General features: G+C 42.7%; 1 protein-coding gene across 1 annotated transcript; it reads right to left on the minus strand.

Moving 5' to 3' along the window:
• Window positions 1-8,301: 8,301 nt before the first annotated feature.
• On the minus strand, window positions 8,302-19,753 carry c1ql1l (complement component 1, q subcomponent-like 1-like). The gene is made up of 2 exons (XM_020454556.2): window positions 18,511-19,753; window positions 8,302-12,485 (listed from the first exon to the last, which is right to left on the minus strand). The coding sequence occupies exons 1-2, from the start codon at window positions 19,129-19,131 to the stop codon at window positions 12,306-12,308; spliced, it is 801 nt and encodes a 266-aa protein (XP_020310145.1). The 5' UTR covers window positions 19,132-19,753; the 3' UTR covers window positions 8,302-12,305.

The following is a 19,753-nucleotide window of genomic DNA, read 5'->3' on the forward strand; positions in this document are numbered from 1 at the left end:
CATTGTGTTTTTGCATCCTTTCGTAATATTGCATTCTCATACTCTTAAGATAACATTTTTATAGAGGCATACTACATTCTGTCATACTATAACAATGGTACCATAAAGATAGTTATAATAAAGTTAATGTTGCATTTATTGGGTGGGCCGAATAAACACAAAGTCTTTCTTTGACCGATTTACTTTCAAATGACTTTAAAAATATAACGGCACCTCACAGACTTGAAGGACCTAATTATTTCATTTCGGGATGCAATGAGGATGACTAACTTGCCGACATTTATTGTTCACAGCCTTGAGAGGGGAGACCTCCATTGGTATGATCCTGGCTGGGCCTTGTCTGTTTGTGTGTTGGCAGGAGTCAGGCTAGTGGGAGGGCGGCAGGGAATAACATCATCCACATGTGTCTGGTGCTGTGTGTGGTGGGTAATGTGTGTGGTGGGTACCAATTTTGTGTGTGTATACCAAGTACATGTGTGTGTAGTGCGTAGCATTTGTGTGTCTTTGTGTCACCCTTGCACTGCACTGGGTCTCTCCTCTATCAGGGGACTTGGGGTGGCCTGAGTGTACTGGCTACTTGGATTCCTTCGTACATCGCTGCTGGCCGACGCTCCTCTTTTATCAAGTGACTGCAGATTAATGCAAAGTGAAGGGGCTAAAGGGCAGTGAGCCACCGGGGACCCACAGTCACACACACACACAAACACACACACAAACAAATTAAGTCAGACACGCACATATATGCATGCACAGATACACATACACATGCAGACAAGCACACACACACACTTGGTACTGACAATCAGACACATACTCACTCATACGCAGACACGCACGCACACACATACACACACACAGGCTGTACCAGAAATCACCTCTGAGCTGTCCGGTCCATCAGCAACAGTAGAGGAATGAAGCACAGTCTATTTTTAATAGTGGTTTTCAGCTGTCAGTCCACAGGCCACTGTACTTACTGGTCTGGTCAGCCAGCTGTTTAGGGGAGATTCCAAGTGTCCCTTTGTCAGTCCTCTGAAAGACAGACAAGGACCTGATGTAGAACTGGTGGGGTTTTTGAGATGAGGTCTCTATATCGGGAATCTGGATGCCAAAGTATCAACTCCTCAGGCAGAGCAGGGTGGAATTGAGCTCCCTTTATAATTCAAATTCAGTAACTTTCCCACCAAGTGACAAGTTTATTTGACTAGAACCCATGCATAGTGCATATATGTGCAACTACACACAGTGCACACACACAAACAATGTATACATGTGCAGCACATGCACACGCACGCACACACAAATGCATGCATGTACACACACAATTCACACACACTTTTTTGTGTGATTTATAGAGGGGAAGATAGCAGATAATTGTTTCTTGGCAGGGGATAGAGAGTTTACGGTGTCTTGTTGTTTTCATTTAGAGATTAGCCTCAGGCTCCACCAAAGTGTGGCGACATTTTGGAATCTCTTGTCCGAGTGATTTCCTATCTGTCTCTGCCACCCACTGTTGTCAAAGAGAGAGAAATACAAACACTTTGAATGCAATATAGTACTTAGTTTTTTATTTGTTACAAATACGACTATTCGTCTCAAGCACCAACCATACTATGTTTCTTGTATTTCATATGGGGTATTTAGTATGCACCTATACGAACAAACTCAGAGTGTGGCGTCAGGAAAACAACCTCTCACTCAATGTCAAAAACAAAGGAGATGATTGTGGACTTCAGGAAACAGCAGAGGGAGCACCCCCCTATCCACATCGACGGGACAGCAGTGGAGAAGTTGGAAGGTTTTAAGTTCCTTGGGCATAAACATCACAGACAAACTGAAATGGCCCACCCACACAGACAGTCTGGTGAAGAAGGCGCACCAGTGCCTCTTCAACCTCAGGAGGCTAAAGAAATGTGTCTTGTCACCTAAAACCCTCAAACTTTTACAGATGCACAATTGAGAGCATCCCGCCGGGTTGTATCACTGCCTGATACAGCAACTGCACCACCCATAACCACAGGGCTTTCCAGAGGGTGGTGCGGGCTGCACAACGCATCACCGGGGACAAACTACCTGTCCTCCAGGACACCTACAGCACCCGATGTCACAGGAAGGCCAAAAAGGTCATCAAGGACAACAACCACCCGAGCCACTGCCTGTCCACCTGCTACCATCCAGGAGGCGAGGTCAGTACAGGTGCGTCAAAGCTGGGACCGAGAGTCAGAAGCTATTTTTCAGTCTCAAGGCCATCAGACTGTTAAATAGCCACCACTATCACAATGAGGCTGCTGCCTTCATACAGACATGTAATGAATGGCCACTTTAATAAATTGATCACTAGTCACTTTAATAATGCCACTTTAATAAGGTTTACAAATCTTGCATTACTCATCTCATATGTACAGTATAAGTCGGAAGTTTACATACACCTTATACTCAGTTTTTCACAATTCCTGACATTTAATCTGAGTAAAAATTCCCTGTCTTAGGTCAGTTAGGATCACCACTTTATTTTAAGAATGTGAAATGTCAGTAGAGAGACTGATTTATTTCAGCTTTTATTTATTTCATCACATTCCCAGTGGGTCAGAAGTTTACATACACTCAATTAGTATTTGGTAGCATTGCCTTTAAACTGTTTAACTTGTGTCAAACATTTCTGGTAGCCTTCCACAAGCTTCACACAATAACTTGGGTGAATTTTGTCACATTCCTCCTGACAGAGCTGTTGTAACTGAGTCAGGTTTGTAGGCCTCCTTGCTCGCACACATTTTTACTGTTCTGCCCACACATTTTCTATGGGATTGAGGTCAGGGCTTTGTGATGGCCACTCCAATACCTTGACTTTGTTGTCCATAAGCTATTTTGCCACAACTTTGGAAGTATGCTTGGGCTCATTATCCATTTGGAAGACCCATTTGCGACCAAGCTTTAACCTCTTGACTGATGTCTTCAGATGTTGCTTCAATATATCCACATCATTTTCTGTCCTCATGATGCCATCTATTTTGTGAAGTGCACCAGTCCCTCCTGCAGAAAAGCACCCCCACAACATGAGGCTGCCACCCCCATGCTTCACGGTTGGGATGGTGTTCTTCGGCTTGCAAGCCTCCTCCTTTTTCCTCCAAACATCATTATGGCCAAACAGTTCTATTTTTGTTTCATCATGCCAGAGGACATTTCTCCAAAAAGTACGATCTTTGTCCCCATGTGCAGTTGCAAACCGTAGTCTGGCTTTTTTATGGCGGTTTTGGAGCAGTGGCTTCTTTCTTGCTGAGCAGCCTTTTAGGTTGATATAGGAATATATCGTTTGACTGTGGATATAGATACTTTTGTATTCACAGCAGCATCTTCACAAGGTCCGTTGCTGTTGTTCTGGGATTGATTTGCACATTTCGGACCAAAGTAAGTTCATCTCTAGGAGACAGAACGCGTCTCCTTCCTGAGCGGTATGATGACTGCATGGTCCCATGGTGTTTATACACTGCTCAAAAAAATAAAGGGAATTCTTAAACAACACAATGTAACTCCAAGTCAATCACACTTCTGTGAAATCAAACTGTCCACTTAGGAAGTAACACTGATTGACAATAAATTTCACATGCTGTTGTGCAAATGGAATAGACAACAGGTGGAAATTATAGGCAATTAGCAAGACACTCCCAATAAAGGAGTGGTACTGCAGGTGGGGACCACACTTCTCAGTTCCTTTGCTTCCTGGCTGATGTTTTGGTCACTTTTGAATGCTGGCGGTGATTTCACTCCAGTGGTAGTATGAGACGGAGTCTACAACCCACACAAGTGGCTCAGGTAGTGCAGCTCATCCAGGATGGCACATCAATGCGAGCTGTGGCAAGAAGGTTTGCTGTGTCTGTCAGTGTAGTGTCCAGAGCATGGAGGCGCTACCAGGAGACAGGCCAGTACATCAGGAGACGGGGAGGAGGCCGTAGGAGGGCAACAACCCAGCAGCAGGACCGCTACCTCCGCCTTTGTGCAAGGAGGAGCAGGAGGAGCACTGCCAGAGCCCTGCAAAATGACCTCCAGCAGGCCACAATTGTGCATGTGTCTGCTCAAACGGTCAGAAACAGACTCCATGAGGGTGGTATGAGGGCCCGACGTCCACAGGTGGAGGTTGTGCTTACAGCCCAACACCGTGCAGGACGTTTTTCATTTGCCAGAGAACACCAAGATTGGCAAATTCGCCACTGGCGCCCTGTGCTCTTCACAGATGAAAGCAGGTTCACACTGAGCACGTGACAGTCTGGAGACGCCATGGAGAACGTTCTGCTGCCTGCAACATCCTCCAGCATGACCGGTTTGGCGGTGGGTCAGTCATGGTGTCGGGTGGCATTTCTTTGGGGGGCCGCACAGCCCTCCATGTGCTCGCCAGAGGTAGCCTGACTGCCATTAGGTACCGAGATGGGATCCTCAGACCCCTTGTTAGACCATATGCTGGTGCTGTTGGCCCTGGGTTCCTCCTAATGCAAGACAATGCTAGACCTCATGTGGCTGGAGTGTGTCAGCTGTTCCTACAAGAGGAAGGCATTGATGCTATGGACTGGCCCGCCCGTTCCCCAGACCTGAATCCAATTGAGCACATCTGGGACATCATGTCTCGGTCCATCCACCAACGCCACGTTACACCACAGACTGTCCAGGAGTTGGCGGATGCTTTAGTCCAGGTCTGGGAGGAGATCCCTCAGGAGACCATCCGCCACCTCATCAGGAGCATGCCCAGGCGTTGTAGGGAGGTCCTACAGGCATGTGGAGGCCACACACACTACTGAGCCTCATTTTGACTTGTTTTAAGGACATTACATCAAAGTTGGATCAGCCTGTAGTGTGGTTTTCCACTTTAATTTTGAGTGTGACTCCAAATCCAGACCTCCATGGGTTGATACATTTGATTTCCATTGATACTTTTTGTGTGATTTTGTTGTCAGCACATTCAACTATGTAAAGAAAAAAGTATTTAATAAGAATATTTCATTCATTCAGATCTAGGATAATTTTTTTGAGCAGTGTATTATTATTCCATTCTTTTACTTAGATTTGTGTGTATTATGTAATTGTAACTATCTAACAAGTCATCTATCAATTACACAATGTCAGAACTAGCATTTAGCTACACTCACATTAACATCTGCTGAACATGTATATGTGACCAACAAAATGTGATTTTATTTGATTTACTGTCTGGCACCTAGATGGTCACTTATAGGCGTTGATAATGGTCTGTTCATTAAACTATACCAACACCTTCACTCCAAACCTCTTGAAATTCATAGAGATTTCAATTCCCAACCCATGCTCATTATACTACAATAATCCAGCGTACTAGTGTAAATAGTTTCTCTTTACTTCAGGTTTTTTTGTACTGTTTTTACAGATCGTAAATTCACCATGGTAACAAATTAAACCCCATGTGTCTTTATGCGTTCAAAGGTTCTAATGTCAGCCCGAGGACAGTGGGTTTGCAGGGGCGAAAGAATATTGCTCAGAAGTCCTTTGACAGCCCATAGACACAACACATGACTGTTGCGGGGGTGAGGAGACAGCCAACATGGCAGCCTGTCCCACCCGATGACTCAAACTGTCCTTGCTCATTAGCCCGGGATGGGTCAGGGCTGTGGGAAAAGCCTGTTAGGGTTGAGTCACTGACACACCGACCACCCCGGAGAAATCATGCATGTCAAAGGTATGTTATATTCACTGACTCAAAAACGAAATGAGCGCATTGATCAGGTGGAAAGTCGGCTAGCGAGAGAGGGTGAGAGAAAAAGGGATGGGGTATGCTGTATGTGTGTGTGTGTGACTAAGAGGGAGAGTGAGCATGTGATTTAAAAGTAAGAGACAGTCAAAACATGTAACCGTGATTTGTGATCTTTCTCTCTTGCCTGATGGGATGGATACGTTGCTGTATGCTGAAGATATGATGCTGTATGCTGAAGATATGATGCTGTATGCTGAAGATATGATGCTGCATGCTGAAGATAACATATAAAGGCGCCATTGACATAGCATCAGACCTTTGAGTAGAACAGCTCTCACTAAGCCTATACTGGGAAACTGAGCTCCACACCTCACACACAGTGCTATCCTGATAAGACCCAAGCCTCACCAGTTGCCAAGCCTCAACATTTGGTAGCTGCAAATGTTAGCCCCATGCACTTCCACACACAGGCAAGGAGTGAGTGTGCAAATTATGATTTCCATTTATTTGCCTACAAGGGGATTTCCTATATTTAAATAGTTCAGGAGTTTGAGAATGGATCCCTTGAACATTTAGCCGAATATCTTCGTTTAGCCTCTGTCAAAACCCAACATAGCTAAGAGGAAGCTGTTTTTCCCCTGTGCACTCAAACACAATCACCGGAGTCTGGAATTAAAGATGGTGCCCGACAAGAGAGATAACATTGTCTGCCTTCTCTTCATATGCCTCTAGACAGAACATTAGTCAGACTTGGGAAGGGGGGATGAACGTTCTAAGCCTAAGGCATGGTAGCGAGAAGAAAGTAGTTAGCATTGCATTGCTAACTAGGGTTATTTGTGACCTTGCTAATGAGTAGGGATATACATTGCAACTGCAACTGCATTAAATGATGTGGTGTGATCCTCGGGGGATATCGTTGTCCTATTGACTGCCTCCTAGTAAACCACTATACTGTATGGTCAGTATTTCAAGGAGTCCGGCTGTTGTCTATTAGGCATAGCAATAAAGCTATGTTCGCTGAATCAATGTCTGCACAACATCATAAGGTAAAATGCGACATTGTACGAGCTTTGTTCTGCGGGCATTTTTACAGCGTAAAGACAACTCGATGTTAAATCTTGACAAGATTGGCTTCTAAGCCTAGCCGGACTTCCGACTTAGCTTCTTTCCAATCACGGCTCACAATTTAGCTCAGTGGAAGTTGTGAAAGTTAAAAGAGTTTTAGAAAGTACAGATGTTGCCACTTGCCGCTGATGTTCAGTTCAGCGTGTTTGTAGAACAGAAGCTAGTTCTCTCAGAAGACGGAGGGGCTTTTGCCTTTGACATGGTGACATGAAGTCACTAATTTGACGATGTGCTCACATGCCCTCGCCCCCCGGGATAAGTGACCTCTGCATTGGAAAAGGACCCTCAGTTCTAATTGTGTCCAGAGGATTTCTGCTGTCTCTGAGACTCTAAAGAGAAGCTGAAGCTTTGAACCTGGAGGCCTCGGAAGCTCTCGGAATCTCTGAGCGTACTGCAGTTGGGTAGACATGGAGAGAGCTGAAGCACGAGCATGGTATGCTAATAGGCCACCCGCTTTCCAAGAATAGTGAATAGTAAGGTTGAATTTTAATGTAGATATGTGTGCTTTTCACAAAAATTCTTGACCTTTCAAGAATAAAATTTTCAAGCCAACTATAATTTAATATCTATCACTTTCATGTCTATCATAAACCATGCTGCTTGAACAGTGGATTACATTTTACATTTGAATTCTAAATCTTGATATAAAATTACATTAGGTCAGTTACATTTAATTGACTGTATTATGATTCATGCAGGATTAATGTTTTTCATTGTTGTGTTTTGGTAGCCACCAGCAAGATAATCATATTTCAAACATAAAAATATTACACCAAAGCAAACTCTTCACGCAAAGGATTTGTCCGGTTAACAGGTATGGTGTCTTAACAACATACAGTGTCGTCCTGTGTGGCTTAGTTGGTTGTGCATGGCGCTTGCAACATCAGAGACCGGTTCGAATCCCGCTGGGGCCACGCAATGCGAAAATGTTTACACGCACTGCTGTAAGTCGTCTTTCATAAAAGCATCCACTAAATGGCATATGAAAATAAGCCATTTGTATGCGCTTGGTTTTGTTATTGCGGAACCTAATTTCCCACTCCACCAGGCCTGATCTGATCTCTGCCGGGATTTTTGCTCAAACAACACCCGTCCCTCCCTCTTCTTCCCCACTGTGCCTCCCGGCAACTCAACACGTATCTTCCTCACCCATTAGGAAAGGAACGATAGCTTCCCTTTGATTGTGATAGGCAATTATGTCTTTAGTTGTTTGGCATTTAACACAGCTGTGAGCTCCCCTCGCTTTCTCTCTCTCTTTATCTCTCTTTTGATCAGACTCTCGCTGTGCTGTTTTGATATGACTCAATCTCATCCTTCACCTTCTAGAGTGTGAGAATGCCAACAGCCGAGGTCTGCATGGGTCCTTGGAAGTGGGAAGCTGATCGGACGGACCAATTTCTGATAGATAAAAAAGGAGGAGAGCGTGAATAAAAGGAGTGACATTAACTAGGGGACGTGAGAGGAGAAGCAAAAAATCCCATTTATTACCAAAAGTCATGAACGATTAAAGCATGAAATAAAAAAAGCACACAAAAATCCCTTCCACTCCCTGCCATCAATTGCATTGTCATTGGCCGACATCTTAGCTAACTTTCATTGGTTGAAACGGATAACATTGACTAGAAAAGAAAATATGCATGCACTATCAGAATCAATGGCTTTTGGTAGATGGATGTGGTGAACATCAAAATGCAAGTACCACTCACTTGTGACATTTTACATCAATATCCTAAATGGCTGTATCATTTATTAGCCAGGGTACCAGTCTATTTGTACTATCATGCCTCTCCTTGTCACTCCTTTTCATGCCAAGCAGTGCTCCTTTTCAACAAGGAGTTGGCATGATACCACAAACAGATCTGGGAACAGGTGAATCATGTAATAAGGATATTTTAAGGATATTTATATACACTGAGTGTACAAAACATTACATTTCCACGACATAGACTAACCAGGTGAAAGCTATGTTCCCTTATTGATATCACTTGTTAAATCTACTTCAATCAGTGTAGATGAAGGGGAGGATTTTTAAGCCTTGAGACAATTGAGAGATGGATTGTGTATGTATGCCATTCAGAGGGTGAATGGGCAAGACAAAAGATTGAAGTGCCTTTGAAGGGGGGTATGGTAGTACCCCCCACTTTGAGTGTGTCAAGAACTGCAACGCTGCTGTGTTTTTCACACTCAACAATTTGCTGTGTGTATCAAGAATGGTAGAATGTTCCACCACCCAAGGAACAACCAGCCAACTTGATACAACTGTGGGAAGCATTGGAGTCAACATGGGCCCCGACAAATTGAAGCTGTTCTAAGAGGAAAGGGGGTTGTGACAAAATATTAGGAAGGTATATTCCTAATGTATTGAACACTCAGTGTATGTCAATTATAGTGGGGTCCATCGTTATTGACACCCTTGATTAAAAAAATATGGGAAAAAACACAGGGTAAAGTAAATAGTACAACTACGTGAGCTATTTTGTGTGCAAAAAAAGGACCATAATATTATTTTATACTAATACAGAGATTTTGCTTAAAAATAGCTTTTTGGCCACGCACACAATAAATGGGATTTTTGTTTGGCGTCTACAAACAGAAGCATATGCAGAAAAGTACCTCATTCCTACAAAAAAGAAAATATGGTGCTGGATCTTTGATTTTATGGGGATATGTAGCTGTTACTGTTCCTAAGGCCCTTGTTAAGGTCAAAGGCATCATGAACTTTACCAGAGAGTAAGAGGCGAAGGTCAATTTCCTAAGTGAGGCTTATTTGAACAAATAGAAATTAAGTAATGGTTAGGTTGTTTACGAATGCACAAAATATAAGTGGATGTGGCATTTCGGCAACTTACCCAAATACGACTTTAAAATCGAAGTTGTGCCTGTTGTCATATAGATAGATAGAGGACTCATCATGGATATAACCTGTTTTAGCATGAACATTGCCATTGAGGGCTTTCACCATTTTAAAGTAGTCAACTGGGTGGGGATTCCTATGAGTGAGCAAGCGGCCAATGAAGAAGAAAGCCTCTGCTGTCACAGATGCTATAATGGCACAGATACAAAGATGAGTCCTCTATCTATCTCAATGGCCTGTTATTCACACTCATATCTGCCCTGTCATTGGCTAGAATTGTCCCACCTGAGCACGCCTCCTACCGCCTGCCTTCCATCTTTGAGGACATGTATTTCCATTGTTTGAGTGGTCACTAGAATATTTTGTCAATGTAAAAGCAATCTTTGACTTTACCAAGTACCAGAACATTTTAGTCAAAACCCTGTTTGCATCTGCCAGGAGGCTGACACTAGGCCACAAGTGGATCTTCCAGCAAGACAATAAACTGAAGCACTAATCAAATTTCACAAATAAATCATTAAAATGTACACAAAATCAACATTTTGCATTTGCCATCTCAGTCTCCAGACATTTCAGAAAAAGGCTCAGTGTCGTTATCCTCACAAGTCTATTGAGTTTTGAAGAGTATTGAAAACAGGGGAGTCAAAAAAATGTTACGCCTATCTTTTAGAGATTTTTTTTACATTACATGTTAAACAAAGTCTCGTTCTCTGAGCAATTGTATAATATAATTGTCCACTTTTTTTGGCATACAATATAGCTCAGTATTTGTATTATTTATTTTATACAGTCTTTTTTGCTCATTTTTATCAAGGGTGTCAATAATTATGGACCCCAGTGTATATTGCATGCACTGAGTGTACAAACCATTAGGAACACCTTCCTAATATTGAGTTGCATCCCCTTTTGCCCTCAGAACAGCCTCAATTCGTTGGGGCACGGATTTACAAGGTGTCGAATGCATTCTACAGTGATGCTGGCCAATGTTGACTCCAATGCTTTCCACAGTTGTATCAAGTTGGCTGGATGTCCTTTGGGTGGTGGACCATTCTTGATACACAAGAGTAACTGATGAGTGTGAAAAACCCAGCAGCGTTGCAGTTCTTAACACTCAAACCAGTGATTCTGGAAACTACTACCATACCTCGTTCAAAGGCACTTAAATATTTTGTCTTGCCCATTCACCCTCTGAATGGCACATATAGACAATCCATGTCTTAATGCTCTCGAGACATAAACATCCTTCTTTCACATGTCTCCTCTCTTTCATCTACATTGACTGAAGTGGATTTAACAGGTGACATCAATAAGGGATCAGAACTTTCACCTGGATTCGCCTGGTCAGTCTATGTACACTCTAATTGTATTTATATACACACAGGGTTATAAGTACAGTACAGGCACTGCTCCAATCAGTGTTGGAGTCAATTTGAATTGAAGGCACTCAATTCAGGAAGTGATTTGAATAAACAATTCTAAAACTTAACCACTTATGGAATAAATAGCTTCTACTTTTTAGTTGATTGAGAATTCAGTAAAAATAGAGGCCCTTTTTTCAATTCTTGAATGGGAATTTCAGTTTAGTTTCTGTATTGAATGCCTTCAATTTGAATTGACCCGAACCCTGGCTCCAATGGTGTTTGCACATTGATATTTATTTACATAGAAATGAATGAATAATATTTAAAAATGTACTGGGTAATATTACAAGATCTCTTATTCATCAGACAACACTGGGTTAAAAAACTTGGTCGGTTTAATGACACGTGTCTTAATTCCAAAATTGCTCTAACATAAAGAGACCCAATGGACCTCAATTTTGACAATGTGAAAAAGCAATACTAGTGTCAAAAAATACTATTTGTTTTTACCAATACTTGTAAGCTAGTAGCATAATTCACCCAAAATATAAACGTGACTTCCTTACCCTGTAAACAGTCGTTGATTTGGGTATGAAGTGTAAAACATGCTAATTTGGCAGACATTGGCGTGACATTAATCTGAAATGGTTTTTGGACAAAAATACTAAAGGTAGCAATTGGTGACCGCAGCCTGGTAAACAAAACCAAAGCATGGATTGCTGTCTCCAAAGACTGCTTACAGGGAAAGGAAAAACATATCTATTTTGTAATTTGGTTGAACTATCCCTTTAATGTGGGTTTACCATGTAACAATACCAGACCAGGGTTGAATCTTTAGTGACAGATGCACTTTTAAGATTCAATTCAAGATTCAATTCATTCCACTGTGCCAGGGGAGCTCAAGTTTTTGAAGGAAAACAGTACTATTTGAACCCAGGTCTGAACGATGGATATTATTGATACGCAATACAGTCACGTAACCATTGAATTCCAGACGTACATTTGAAGTGATGCAGGTTTCGGTTGACAACAGCGCTGCTTTTCTGCACTGTCAAAATGTCACCCTTACATCAGCGTCATAACTGAAAGAACAACCATAAGTGAACCACTATTGTCGATAGACCTCCCTGCATCTTCAAAATGATAATAGGCAACCCATTAAAAAAAATGGAGCTTAATATGGAGAATGAATGAGAGCGAGGAGTGAAAGACAGGAAGTGAATGCCCTGTAAAACCATGACCTACGACCCCCTAATCAGTCAGCATAGAGGATGAACCCTGAGAAGGTGCTGTATTTGTTGCTGTTGCCCCCGTGGGCCTTGCCCCCGTCCAGTTTGATGAAGACCGCATCCCCGGCATCCAAATGAAGGATGACACTGTTGCTTGCGTAGTCATAACTCTGGTCCTGGTCTTGGGCTATGGCACTGGCCCTGACCTGAAAAAGATACAGCACATGTGTAAGAGAGGGGGAAAGAAAGAGAGTGAGTGCAGGAAGGAGAGAGTAGGAGAGAGAGGGGGAAAAGAGAGTGAAGGAGAGAGAGTGAGAGAGTAGGAGAGAGAGAAAGCAAGATTTTAACAATGACATTAAAACAGATCACATTGAATTGCACAAAAGAAGTCCTGGGTGTATTTAGTTTTGCTGTACTTTACAGGAGTAAAAGAAAAAGGTATCCATTGCCAAAAACGAATAACAATGACGTGCATGTAATTCAAACATCATTTACCAACAACAAACAACGAATTCGAAACGGCAAAAACAATGGTGGCATTGGTTTTCCAGTGAAGCACATCCAGTGAAAAGTGGTTAACTGACTGGAGCACGTCGACCAACGCCACACCTATGAATGTCTTTCGCAAGGACTACTAGATAGTTTTGGGGAAGGGGTGGACTGATTGAATAAGAAGTCAAGTCATCAAGATGTCTGTGTAAAACTGTCCCCCACGGCAAATCCCTTGTTTTTATCCACTGTGAATAAGGCCTATGACTCAATTGGAAAAATGTGCCCCATTTTCTCTACTATTACCCCAGATTTACAGTCAGACCTCCGATATTTCAAGGTTGAACACAGAAAATCAGTGCCCGGTGCTCGAGAGAGAGTTTCAAAAGCAGCCTTGGAGATATTGCTCTTTGCTAAGAATATATTTTTTGGGGACCAATCACAGTAAGGTACTTAATTGTTACCCAGAAATGACCTAATATTGAGATAGAAATGTCTGCATTGGTCCTTTAAATCACAACTGCGCTAAACCTGGAGCAAAGTGTCTTGAACCGCTTTCACACATTCACAGTCGACGTCGGAATAAAAGTGACACTGTGTGACTTCAAGGCGCTTTTCCAACACTGAAGAACATACAAATAGTTTTTTAAAAAGCTATTAGCTAAGAGTTGGTGTTGCCAGGTTGGAGTGCGCTAAGATCTGCCACACTGTAGCCTTAGGCAAGCTAACTTCTCTGGACTGTTTTGCACTGTCTAATCCAACTAGCCCTCCGGGGGCGACTGTCTTGCTGCCTGTTTCAGAGCGAGGAACAAAACAAAAGCATGGGGTTGTAATTAGTGCTGGCTGAACGAGGATGTAAAAAGCTAAATATCATGAGCCCTGGAGGCTCCTGGGAGATGGCTTGGTCAGAGTGACAGGACGATGACGGATGTCAGTGCATGGATGATTGGTGACATGGCATGGCTGTACCCTTCCCTCCCTGTCATCAAGAATATAAACACTTGGCAAAATAATCTACTGCAAGGTTCCCCAACTGGCGGCCCATGAGCCGAATTTGTCCCGCGGGTGGTTTTATTTGGCCCCTCGAGTTTTCTGAGCAAACAATGATATATTGTTGGACATAAAATACTGTAAAAACACCAGGAAATCAGCTCCAATTTCTTTTCATTTTGGAAATCTGTTCCCAGGTATTCACACACATAATAGAGACTTGAAATGATTATAATTTAGTCAAATATTATATCTGTTTGGGCTTCTTGAGGTCAATTTGCAGTCTACAAATGATTTGTAATTATGCTCTGGCCCACCGACCACCCGCTCAAGAAAAAATCAGCCCATGGCTGAATCTAGTTGATGAACCCTGTGATATATAGTACTCTATTACGATAAGGTTTGTGTGTAATATAAAAGGCTCCTTAAAATATTTTCCAAAGGAAGTAAACCTATTGGAGTAGTGGTTAGCAAGTTTGCCTATGGGCTGGGAGACCAAGGTTTGTGATCTGCAAGGGGAATTGCACTGTCTCTGTCCACTACAATGTATTTATGTTCTTCACAATAATGAATAATAAGGACTCTGGCAACAGGAGTAACACATAATTATATAAATACACAATTAATGATACATTGTAAAAGTATGACAATTACATAAGAATTGGCCTAGCTATAATAAAGAATATTATAATAATTTTCTAAATGGGCTCCAGAGTGGCGCATTGGTCTAAGGCACTGTATCTCAGTGCCTTAGACTGCTGGTTCGAGTACCTGGTTCAAATCCAGGCTGTGATTGGGAGTCCCATAGGGCAGGGCGCACAATTGGCCCTGTGTTGTCTGGGCTTGGCTGGAGTAGGCTGTAATTGTAAATAAGAATTTGTTCTTAATTGGTTTGCCTAGTTAAATAAAGGTTTAAATAAAAAGTATGACAACTACATAAGAACTATTGGCCTAGCTATATATATATGTGCCCTTGAGCAAGGCACTTAACCCTCTTTTTTTCCTGTAAATCGCTCTGGATATGAGCGTCTGCTAAATTACTCAAATGTAATGCTAATCTATAATATAAAGTGTGTCCTATAAAGGTTATGGTGGACTGCACCGTCAAGGTTTCCCTCTGTGTCTGTGATATGTCTGTGATATGTCTGCATGAGCAATAAAACCAGAACATTATCGGGTAACTTATACAAGCCGTAAAATCAGATTTAAAAAAAAACTACACCATGTGGAACAGCGCGGACTGTGGAGAGTCACACACACACACAGGCACAGACACACACATACACAAACACATGCTAACACACGCACTGCACACACGTACATATAGATTTTGCGTTGTAGATATGTTGCAATAGTGTGTAATAATGTGTTGTGAAGTGTAATATTTAATTGTATGCAAATTGCCTTAATATTGCTGAACGCCAGGAAACATCCATAATAAAACACAACTACAAAACACTCATCTAAAAGCCAATATTCAATATCTACTAGCCTACACATTGAACGGGTTGATATACAATTGAACAGTTATGCACACTGGCAATGCATCATTGATTGTCCAGGGGCTGTATTAGACGGTGTGTGTGTGTGTGTGTGTGTGTGTGTGTGTGTGTGTGTGTGTGTGTGTGTGTGTGTGTGTGTGTGTGTGTGTGTGTGTGTGTGTGTGTGTGTGTGTGTGTGTGTGTGTGTGGAACTGAGATATTTATATCCTGTTGACATGTCTCAGGAAGCATCATTCAACGATAATCATGTTCCTACAGCTCTGGGGTGAAGTTTAGGATCAGCTGATCTGGGATCAGCTTCCCCTCCCCTATCATTACTTTAACCATGAATGGGAGAAATGCAACTGACCCAGGATCAGCGTCTAGGGGCAACTTCACCCTCTAATCCATTTTTACAGTATATGAAGATACACACGCTCTCTTTCACAATTTCCCACCGCGATTTCCCACCGTCTTCTAGTGATTAACGGACCGTGCCACTGCCAGCCTATGATCACGACACTCATGTATCTCAATTCATCATATTAGGCACTGAGACCCCCATTAAATTGCAAGTAAATGCGAGGCCCATGTTCGGAATGTAATCTTATCATGGCTGTTCCGATAGGGATCATGAAAGGTGCGAGCAATTTTGTGAGCAATTTTGTAAGGCTACATTGTATCGTTGTTTCTTCTTCAGAGCTCACTGTTGAGCGAGTTGATAATATTATAATAATATAATTTTCCCTTCACCTTGAGAACCACACGTTTTTACGTTTAGCACTGTATCCACACATTGTTCTGGTGTTCCTACATTTTGTATGATACAATTGGAATCACCTTCACAATTATTTAAGAAATTAACTCGAGATTTGTATAAAAAAATGACGTGTAGGCTACATTAGATGTCATTGGAGCGTTATACATTTTTCTTACATGAACTGTTTTGCATTTTCCTTCATCCCTTTGACCGTCATTATTAAAATACATTGATTCAAATACATTACATTCAATGCATCATCTTATTTTGGAAAGAACATGGTGATATTTTCTGCCATCTTTGGCGCAAGATTGCAATAACTATTTACCGATTGTGGACTAAACTGTTGGCATCAATTCTGCACAGGTTTGTTGCATATTATGATGAGTGTGAATGGGCTAGTTGATATACAAGGCGCAGTGCACAGCTGGTGGTGCTGAAATAGCAAGGCGGTGCTGAAATAGCAAGGCTTCACTGCGTTTTCTTTGCAATGACTCGCGTAACAGTTCTTGGTCCTGAAACTGTATGGGCTGGCACCGTTTTAAGGGTTACCACAGGTTAGTGAGAAGCATGAGCTGGCGCACACCCCCAAAATGGTTAGTATCGGTGCTGGCTAACGGAGCGTAAACTGTACACTATATATTAATGGGCGCTTATACATGTTATAGATAGTGAGTGTAGGACTCGCTTTATTTTATATAGTATATGGTTACATCAGGCTAACATCAGTATTATGGGGCCTTCTACCTATTTTTTTTAGCTTACAATATGTCAAAGTTGAGGTGCATTGCGGTTGTATTCCCCATTATTGTAATCTTGCTGCTTCGGGAAACATTTTAGTGAGGATTTTAGTGAGGTCTATTATACAAGTTCAGCAAACCGAGAGTGCCATTTTGACCAACTAACATGAACTTTAATTTGATCATGCTCTGTAGGTAATGTAACAGTTACATTCAAAATGTGTTTTGTGGATTTAGGCTAGCTAGCCTATGCGGCCTAACAATTGTCTTCTGGAAATGTGTATTTTAAACAATGTATGGCTACAGTGGCGTATGAACGCAATTATAACGGGTTATAGGCCTAGAGCAAACAAAGCCATCATCACAACATACAGTAGATTGTAATATGGCATTTTTCCTGGTTTGACTCCCCTAGTGATTTTACCCACGCACGCTACTGCCTTCAAAACGCAGGGCTCACGGTTATTCAAATGACATATTCACTGCAGTTTACAGACTTTTGTACTCACTTGAAAACAAAAATATAATTCATCATTGCATTGTATTATTGGATAGGGCGAATACTTGGAGAGTCTGGAGAGCGCACAGAGTGCACCTGTCTTTTGATAATCAGATGTTGTTGTTTTTATTTACTTGCGACTAGATTATCTGCAGTAGGCCTCGTCTACCGTATGTAGGCCCACTGTTTCTAAAAGATATAGCAAAATAGCCTATCTCAAATAACATGTAGCCTACCGGATCATGTGAAGACACAATGTATGAAATTAACTGAAGAAGAAAGTCTGAAGTGATGATGAAGACGAACTTTAAGACAAAAATGATATGCCATCTGTCCTGTAGCCTATAAATAATGATCCGCCATTTATATTTTTTTTTAAAGCAGTTGGTTAAATGTTGACACTATTTGATTGCGATAGTATGCTCTGCCCTCGCACCTTTTTTAAAAATAACTTTATTTTATTTTTATTTAATTTGTGGAACACTGAAGCAGAGTTTAAATAACGCGGGCATATTTTTAGGAGAAGGACTGATAATGTTTCCCACTGAATTTGCTCAGGCTGACCTGATTGCATTTACATGGAGCTGGAACACAATGCGAGCTAATCCACCTCTGGAGGTGGTTAGGCAAATCTGTTTAGATTCTGAACACGCGCATTGTGCACATATAGACCTTGCATTAACATGTGTTTCTTGTTATGCGAATGCCAATGTGCATACAGCTCGCATTTTTTATGCAAGGTTTAAATGGGGTGTGAGTGTGCGCACACTTGTGATTATTTCATGTGCATGTCCACATGAATCATAATTTTAATCGTGCCTACTGTAACCAGCCCCTCGTGGAGTACAGCGAATGTCTAACACCCTCACACCTACCAGTCTGTTTGAGTTATACTTCCACTCCTTGTCACTCCTTGTCATGGTAAACACACATTGTCTACAAGGAATGGAATGTTACCAAAACAGGTTCTGGATTTCACACTACACCAGGGTTAGGGTCAATTTGAATAGAAGTCATTTGAAGTTATTTGAATAAAACATTAAAAAGTGGAAAAACATATACTTAAATAAATAGCTTCCCCTTTTCAGTTTATTGAAAAGTAATTGAAAATGGATGCCCTTTTTAGCCTCTTTCATGGATGACTGACTTTTGTAATTGTCACAAGAATCACAAGAATATGCCACTGTATTTTCAGAGAGAAAAGAGGGAAAAGGCAAGTAAAAAAAGAGTCGCCTAAAAGTAAAAGAGTTAAAGTGTGACAGTGTCACCCACCAGACCGTTCTTCATCAGGTCCGCCCACATGCTGGTGCCATCCCCTCCCCTCATCAGCACATTGTAGATGAAGAAGTAGGTGCCGGGGATCTTGCACGTGAACTTGCCAAGCGAGCTGTCGTAGTTATCCCCCAGGTTGGTGACCACATCGTCAAACTTCAGGACCTCGTAACCCTCCTGGGGGTTCCGGAGTCCCGCAGAGAAAGCCACCCGTGGCGTGGTGCTGTAGGTGGCTGTAGCGATGGCTCCTTGGCCCCCCAGACCCAGTATCCCTGTCTTCAAAGCGTCTCCTCTGTCCCCTGGGGGTCCTTTGGGCCCAGGCGGACCGGGCTCTCCGGGTGGTCCCGGGGGTCCGGGTTTCCCAGGCCGTCCGGGCTTTCCCTGTGAACCATGGCCACCATAGGTGGGCAGCGGCGGGCCGATGCTGTGGTCAATCAGCTCCTCAGCCTCTGCTTCCGCCTGGAGGCCCGTGGTGGAGGTAGCTTTCCCTGTGCCCCCTGAGTCCAGATAGGGATCGCACACCATGCGGCAGGTGCCTAGCATCTCAAAGTGGCTGGCGTCGTCTGTGCTCACTGAGCTGACCAGCACGGGGATGAGGACCACCAGTACCAGGACTAGCATGACTCCCACGGCGGCTGCCACCAGGGTCTTCCTCCCAATGCTGAGCCGCGGAAGGGGCTGCGCTGCCAGCGTGGAGCTCTCCAGGGCGGGAATGGTGGCTCCTGGGTAGTGGGCCGCCGTCCACCTGCGAGACCAGGGATGCGCTTAGGATTCCCGGGAGTGACGCAAGACAGCGCGTGAGTGAGAGAGCAGAGGGAGCAGAGGAGGACGAGAGTGAAATTTTTTGTGGGAAGGGGTAGACAGAGATTAAAATCAGAGGGAGAAGAGAGAGAAGGATGGAGAAAGAGAGACAGAGGAAGACAGATATAAAAAGAAGAGGAAGCAAGAGGAAGAGAAGGAGCAAAATGCACTCACACTCACCGCTGACTCAAATGTATATGACTCAGGGTTGGGGGAAAACAAGAGGTGGGGCCTCATTCCTGGGAGAGAGAGAGAGAGAGAGAGAGATGAGAATCCTCTTTATGTTGCTGAACTGTCACTTTACTGAGAAGCTCTGCGGGTGAAAGACAGAGAGCGAGAGAGAGAGAGAATCTTATTTACTGAGCAGCTTTTGGGGCTTCCCTGAGGTGAGAGGATTGAAAAACACAGACACAAATTTTTCATCCAAACAAATAAAACACCT

This window comes from Oncorhynchus kisutch, linkage group LG20, assembly GCF_002021735.2.
Source record: "Oncorhynchus kisutch isolate 150728-3 linkage group LG20, Okis_V2, whole genome shotgun sequence".
NCBI classification, from domain to species: domain Eukaryota; kingdom Metazoa; phylum Chordata; class Actinopteri; order Salmoniformes; family Salmonidae; genus Oncorhynchus; species Oncorhynchus kisutch.

Excerpts from the sequence above, each read along its gene's own strand:
- c1ql1l (XM_020454556.2), bottom strand. The coding sequence starts at position 19,131 with ATGCTAGTCCTGGTACTGGTGGTCCTCATCCCCGTGCTGGTCAGCTCA. Across the intron at positions 12,486-18,510 it reads ACCTGATGAAGAACGGTCTG|GTCAGGGCCAGTGCCATAGC; the intron begins GTGGGTGACACT and ends TATCTTTTTCAG.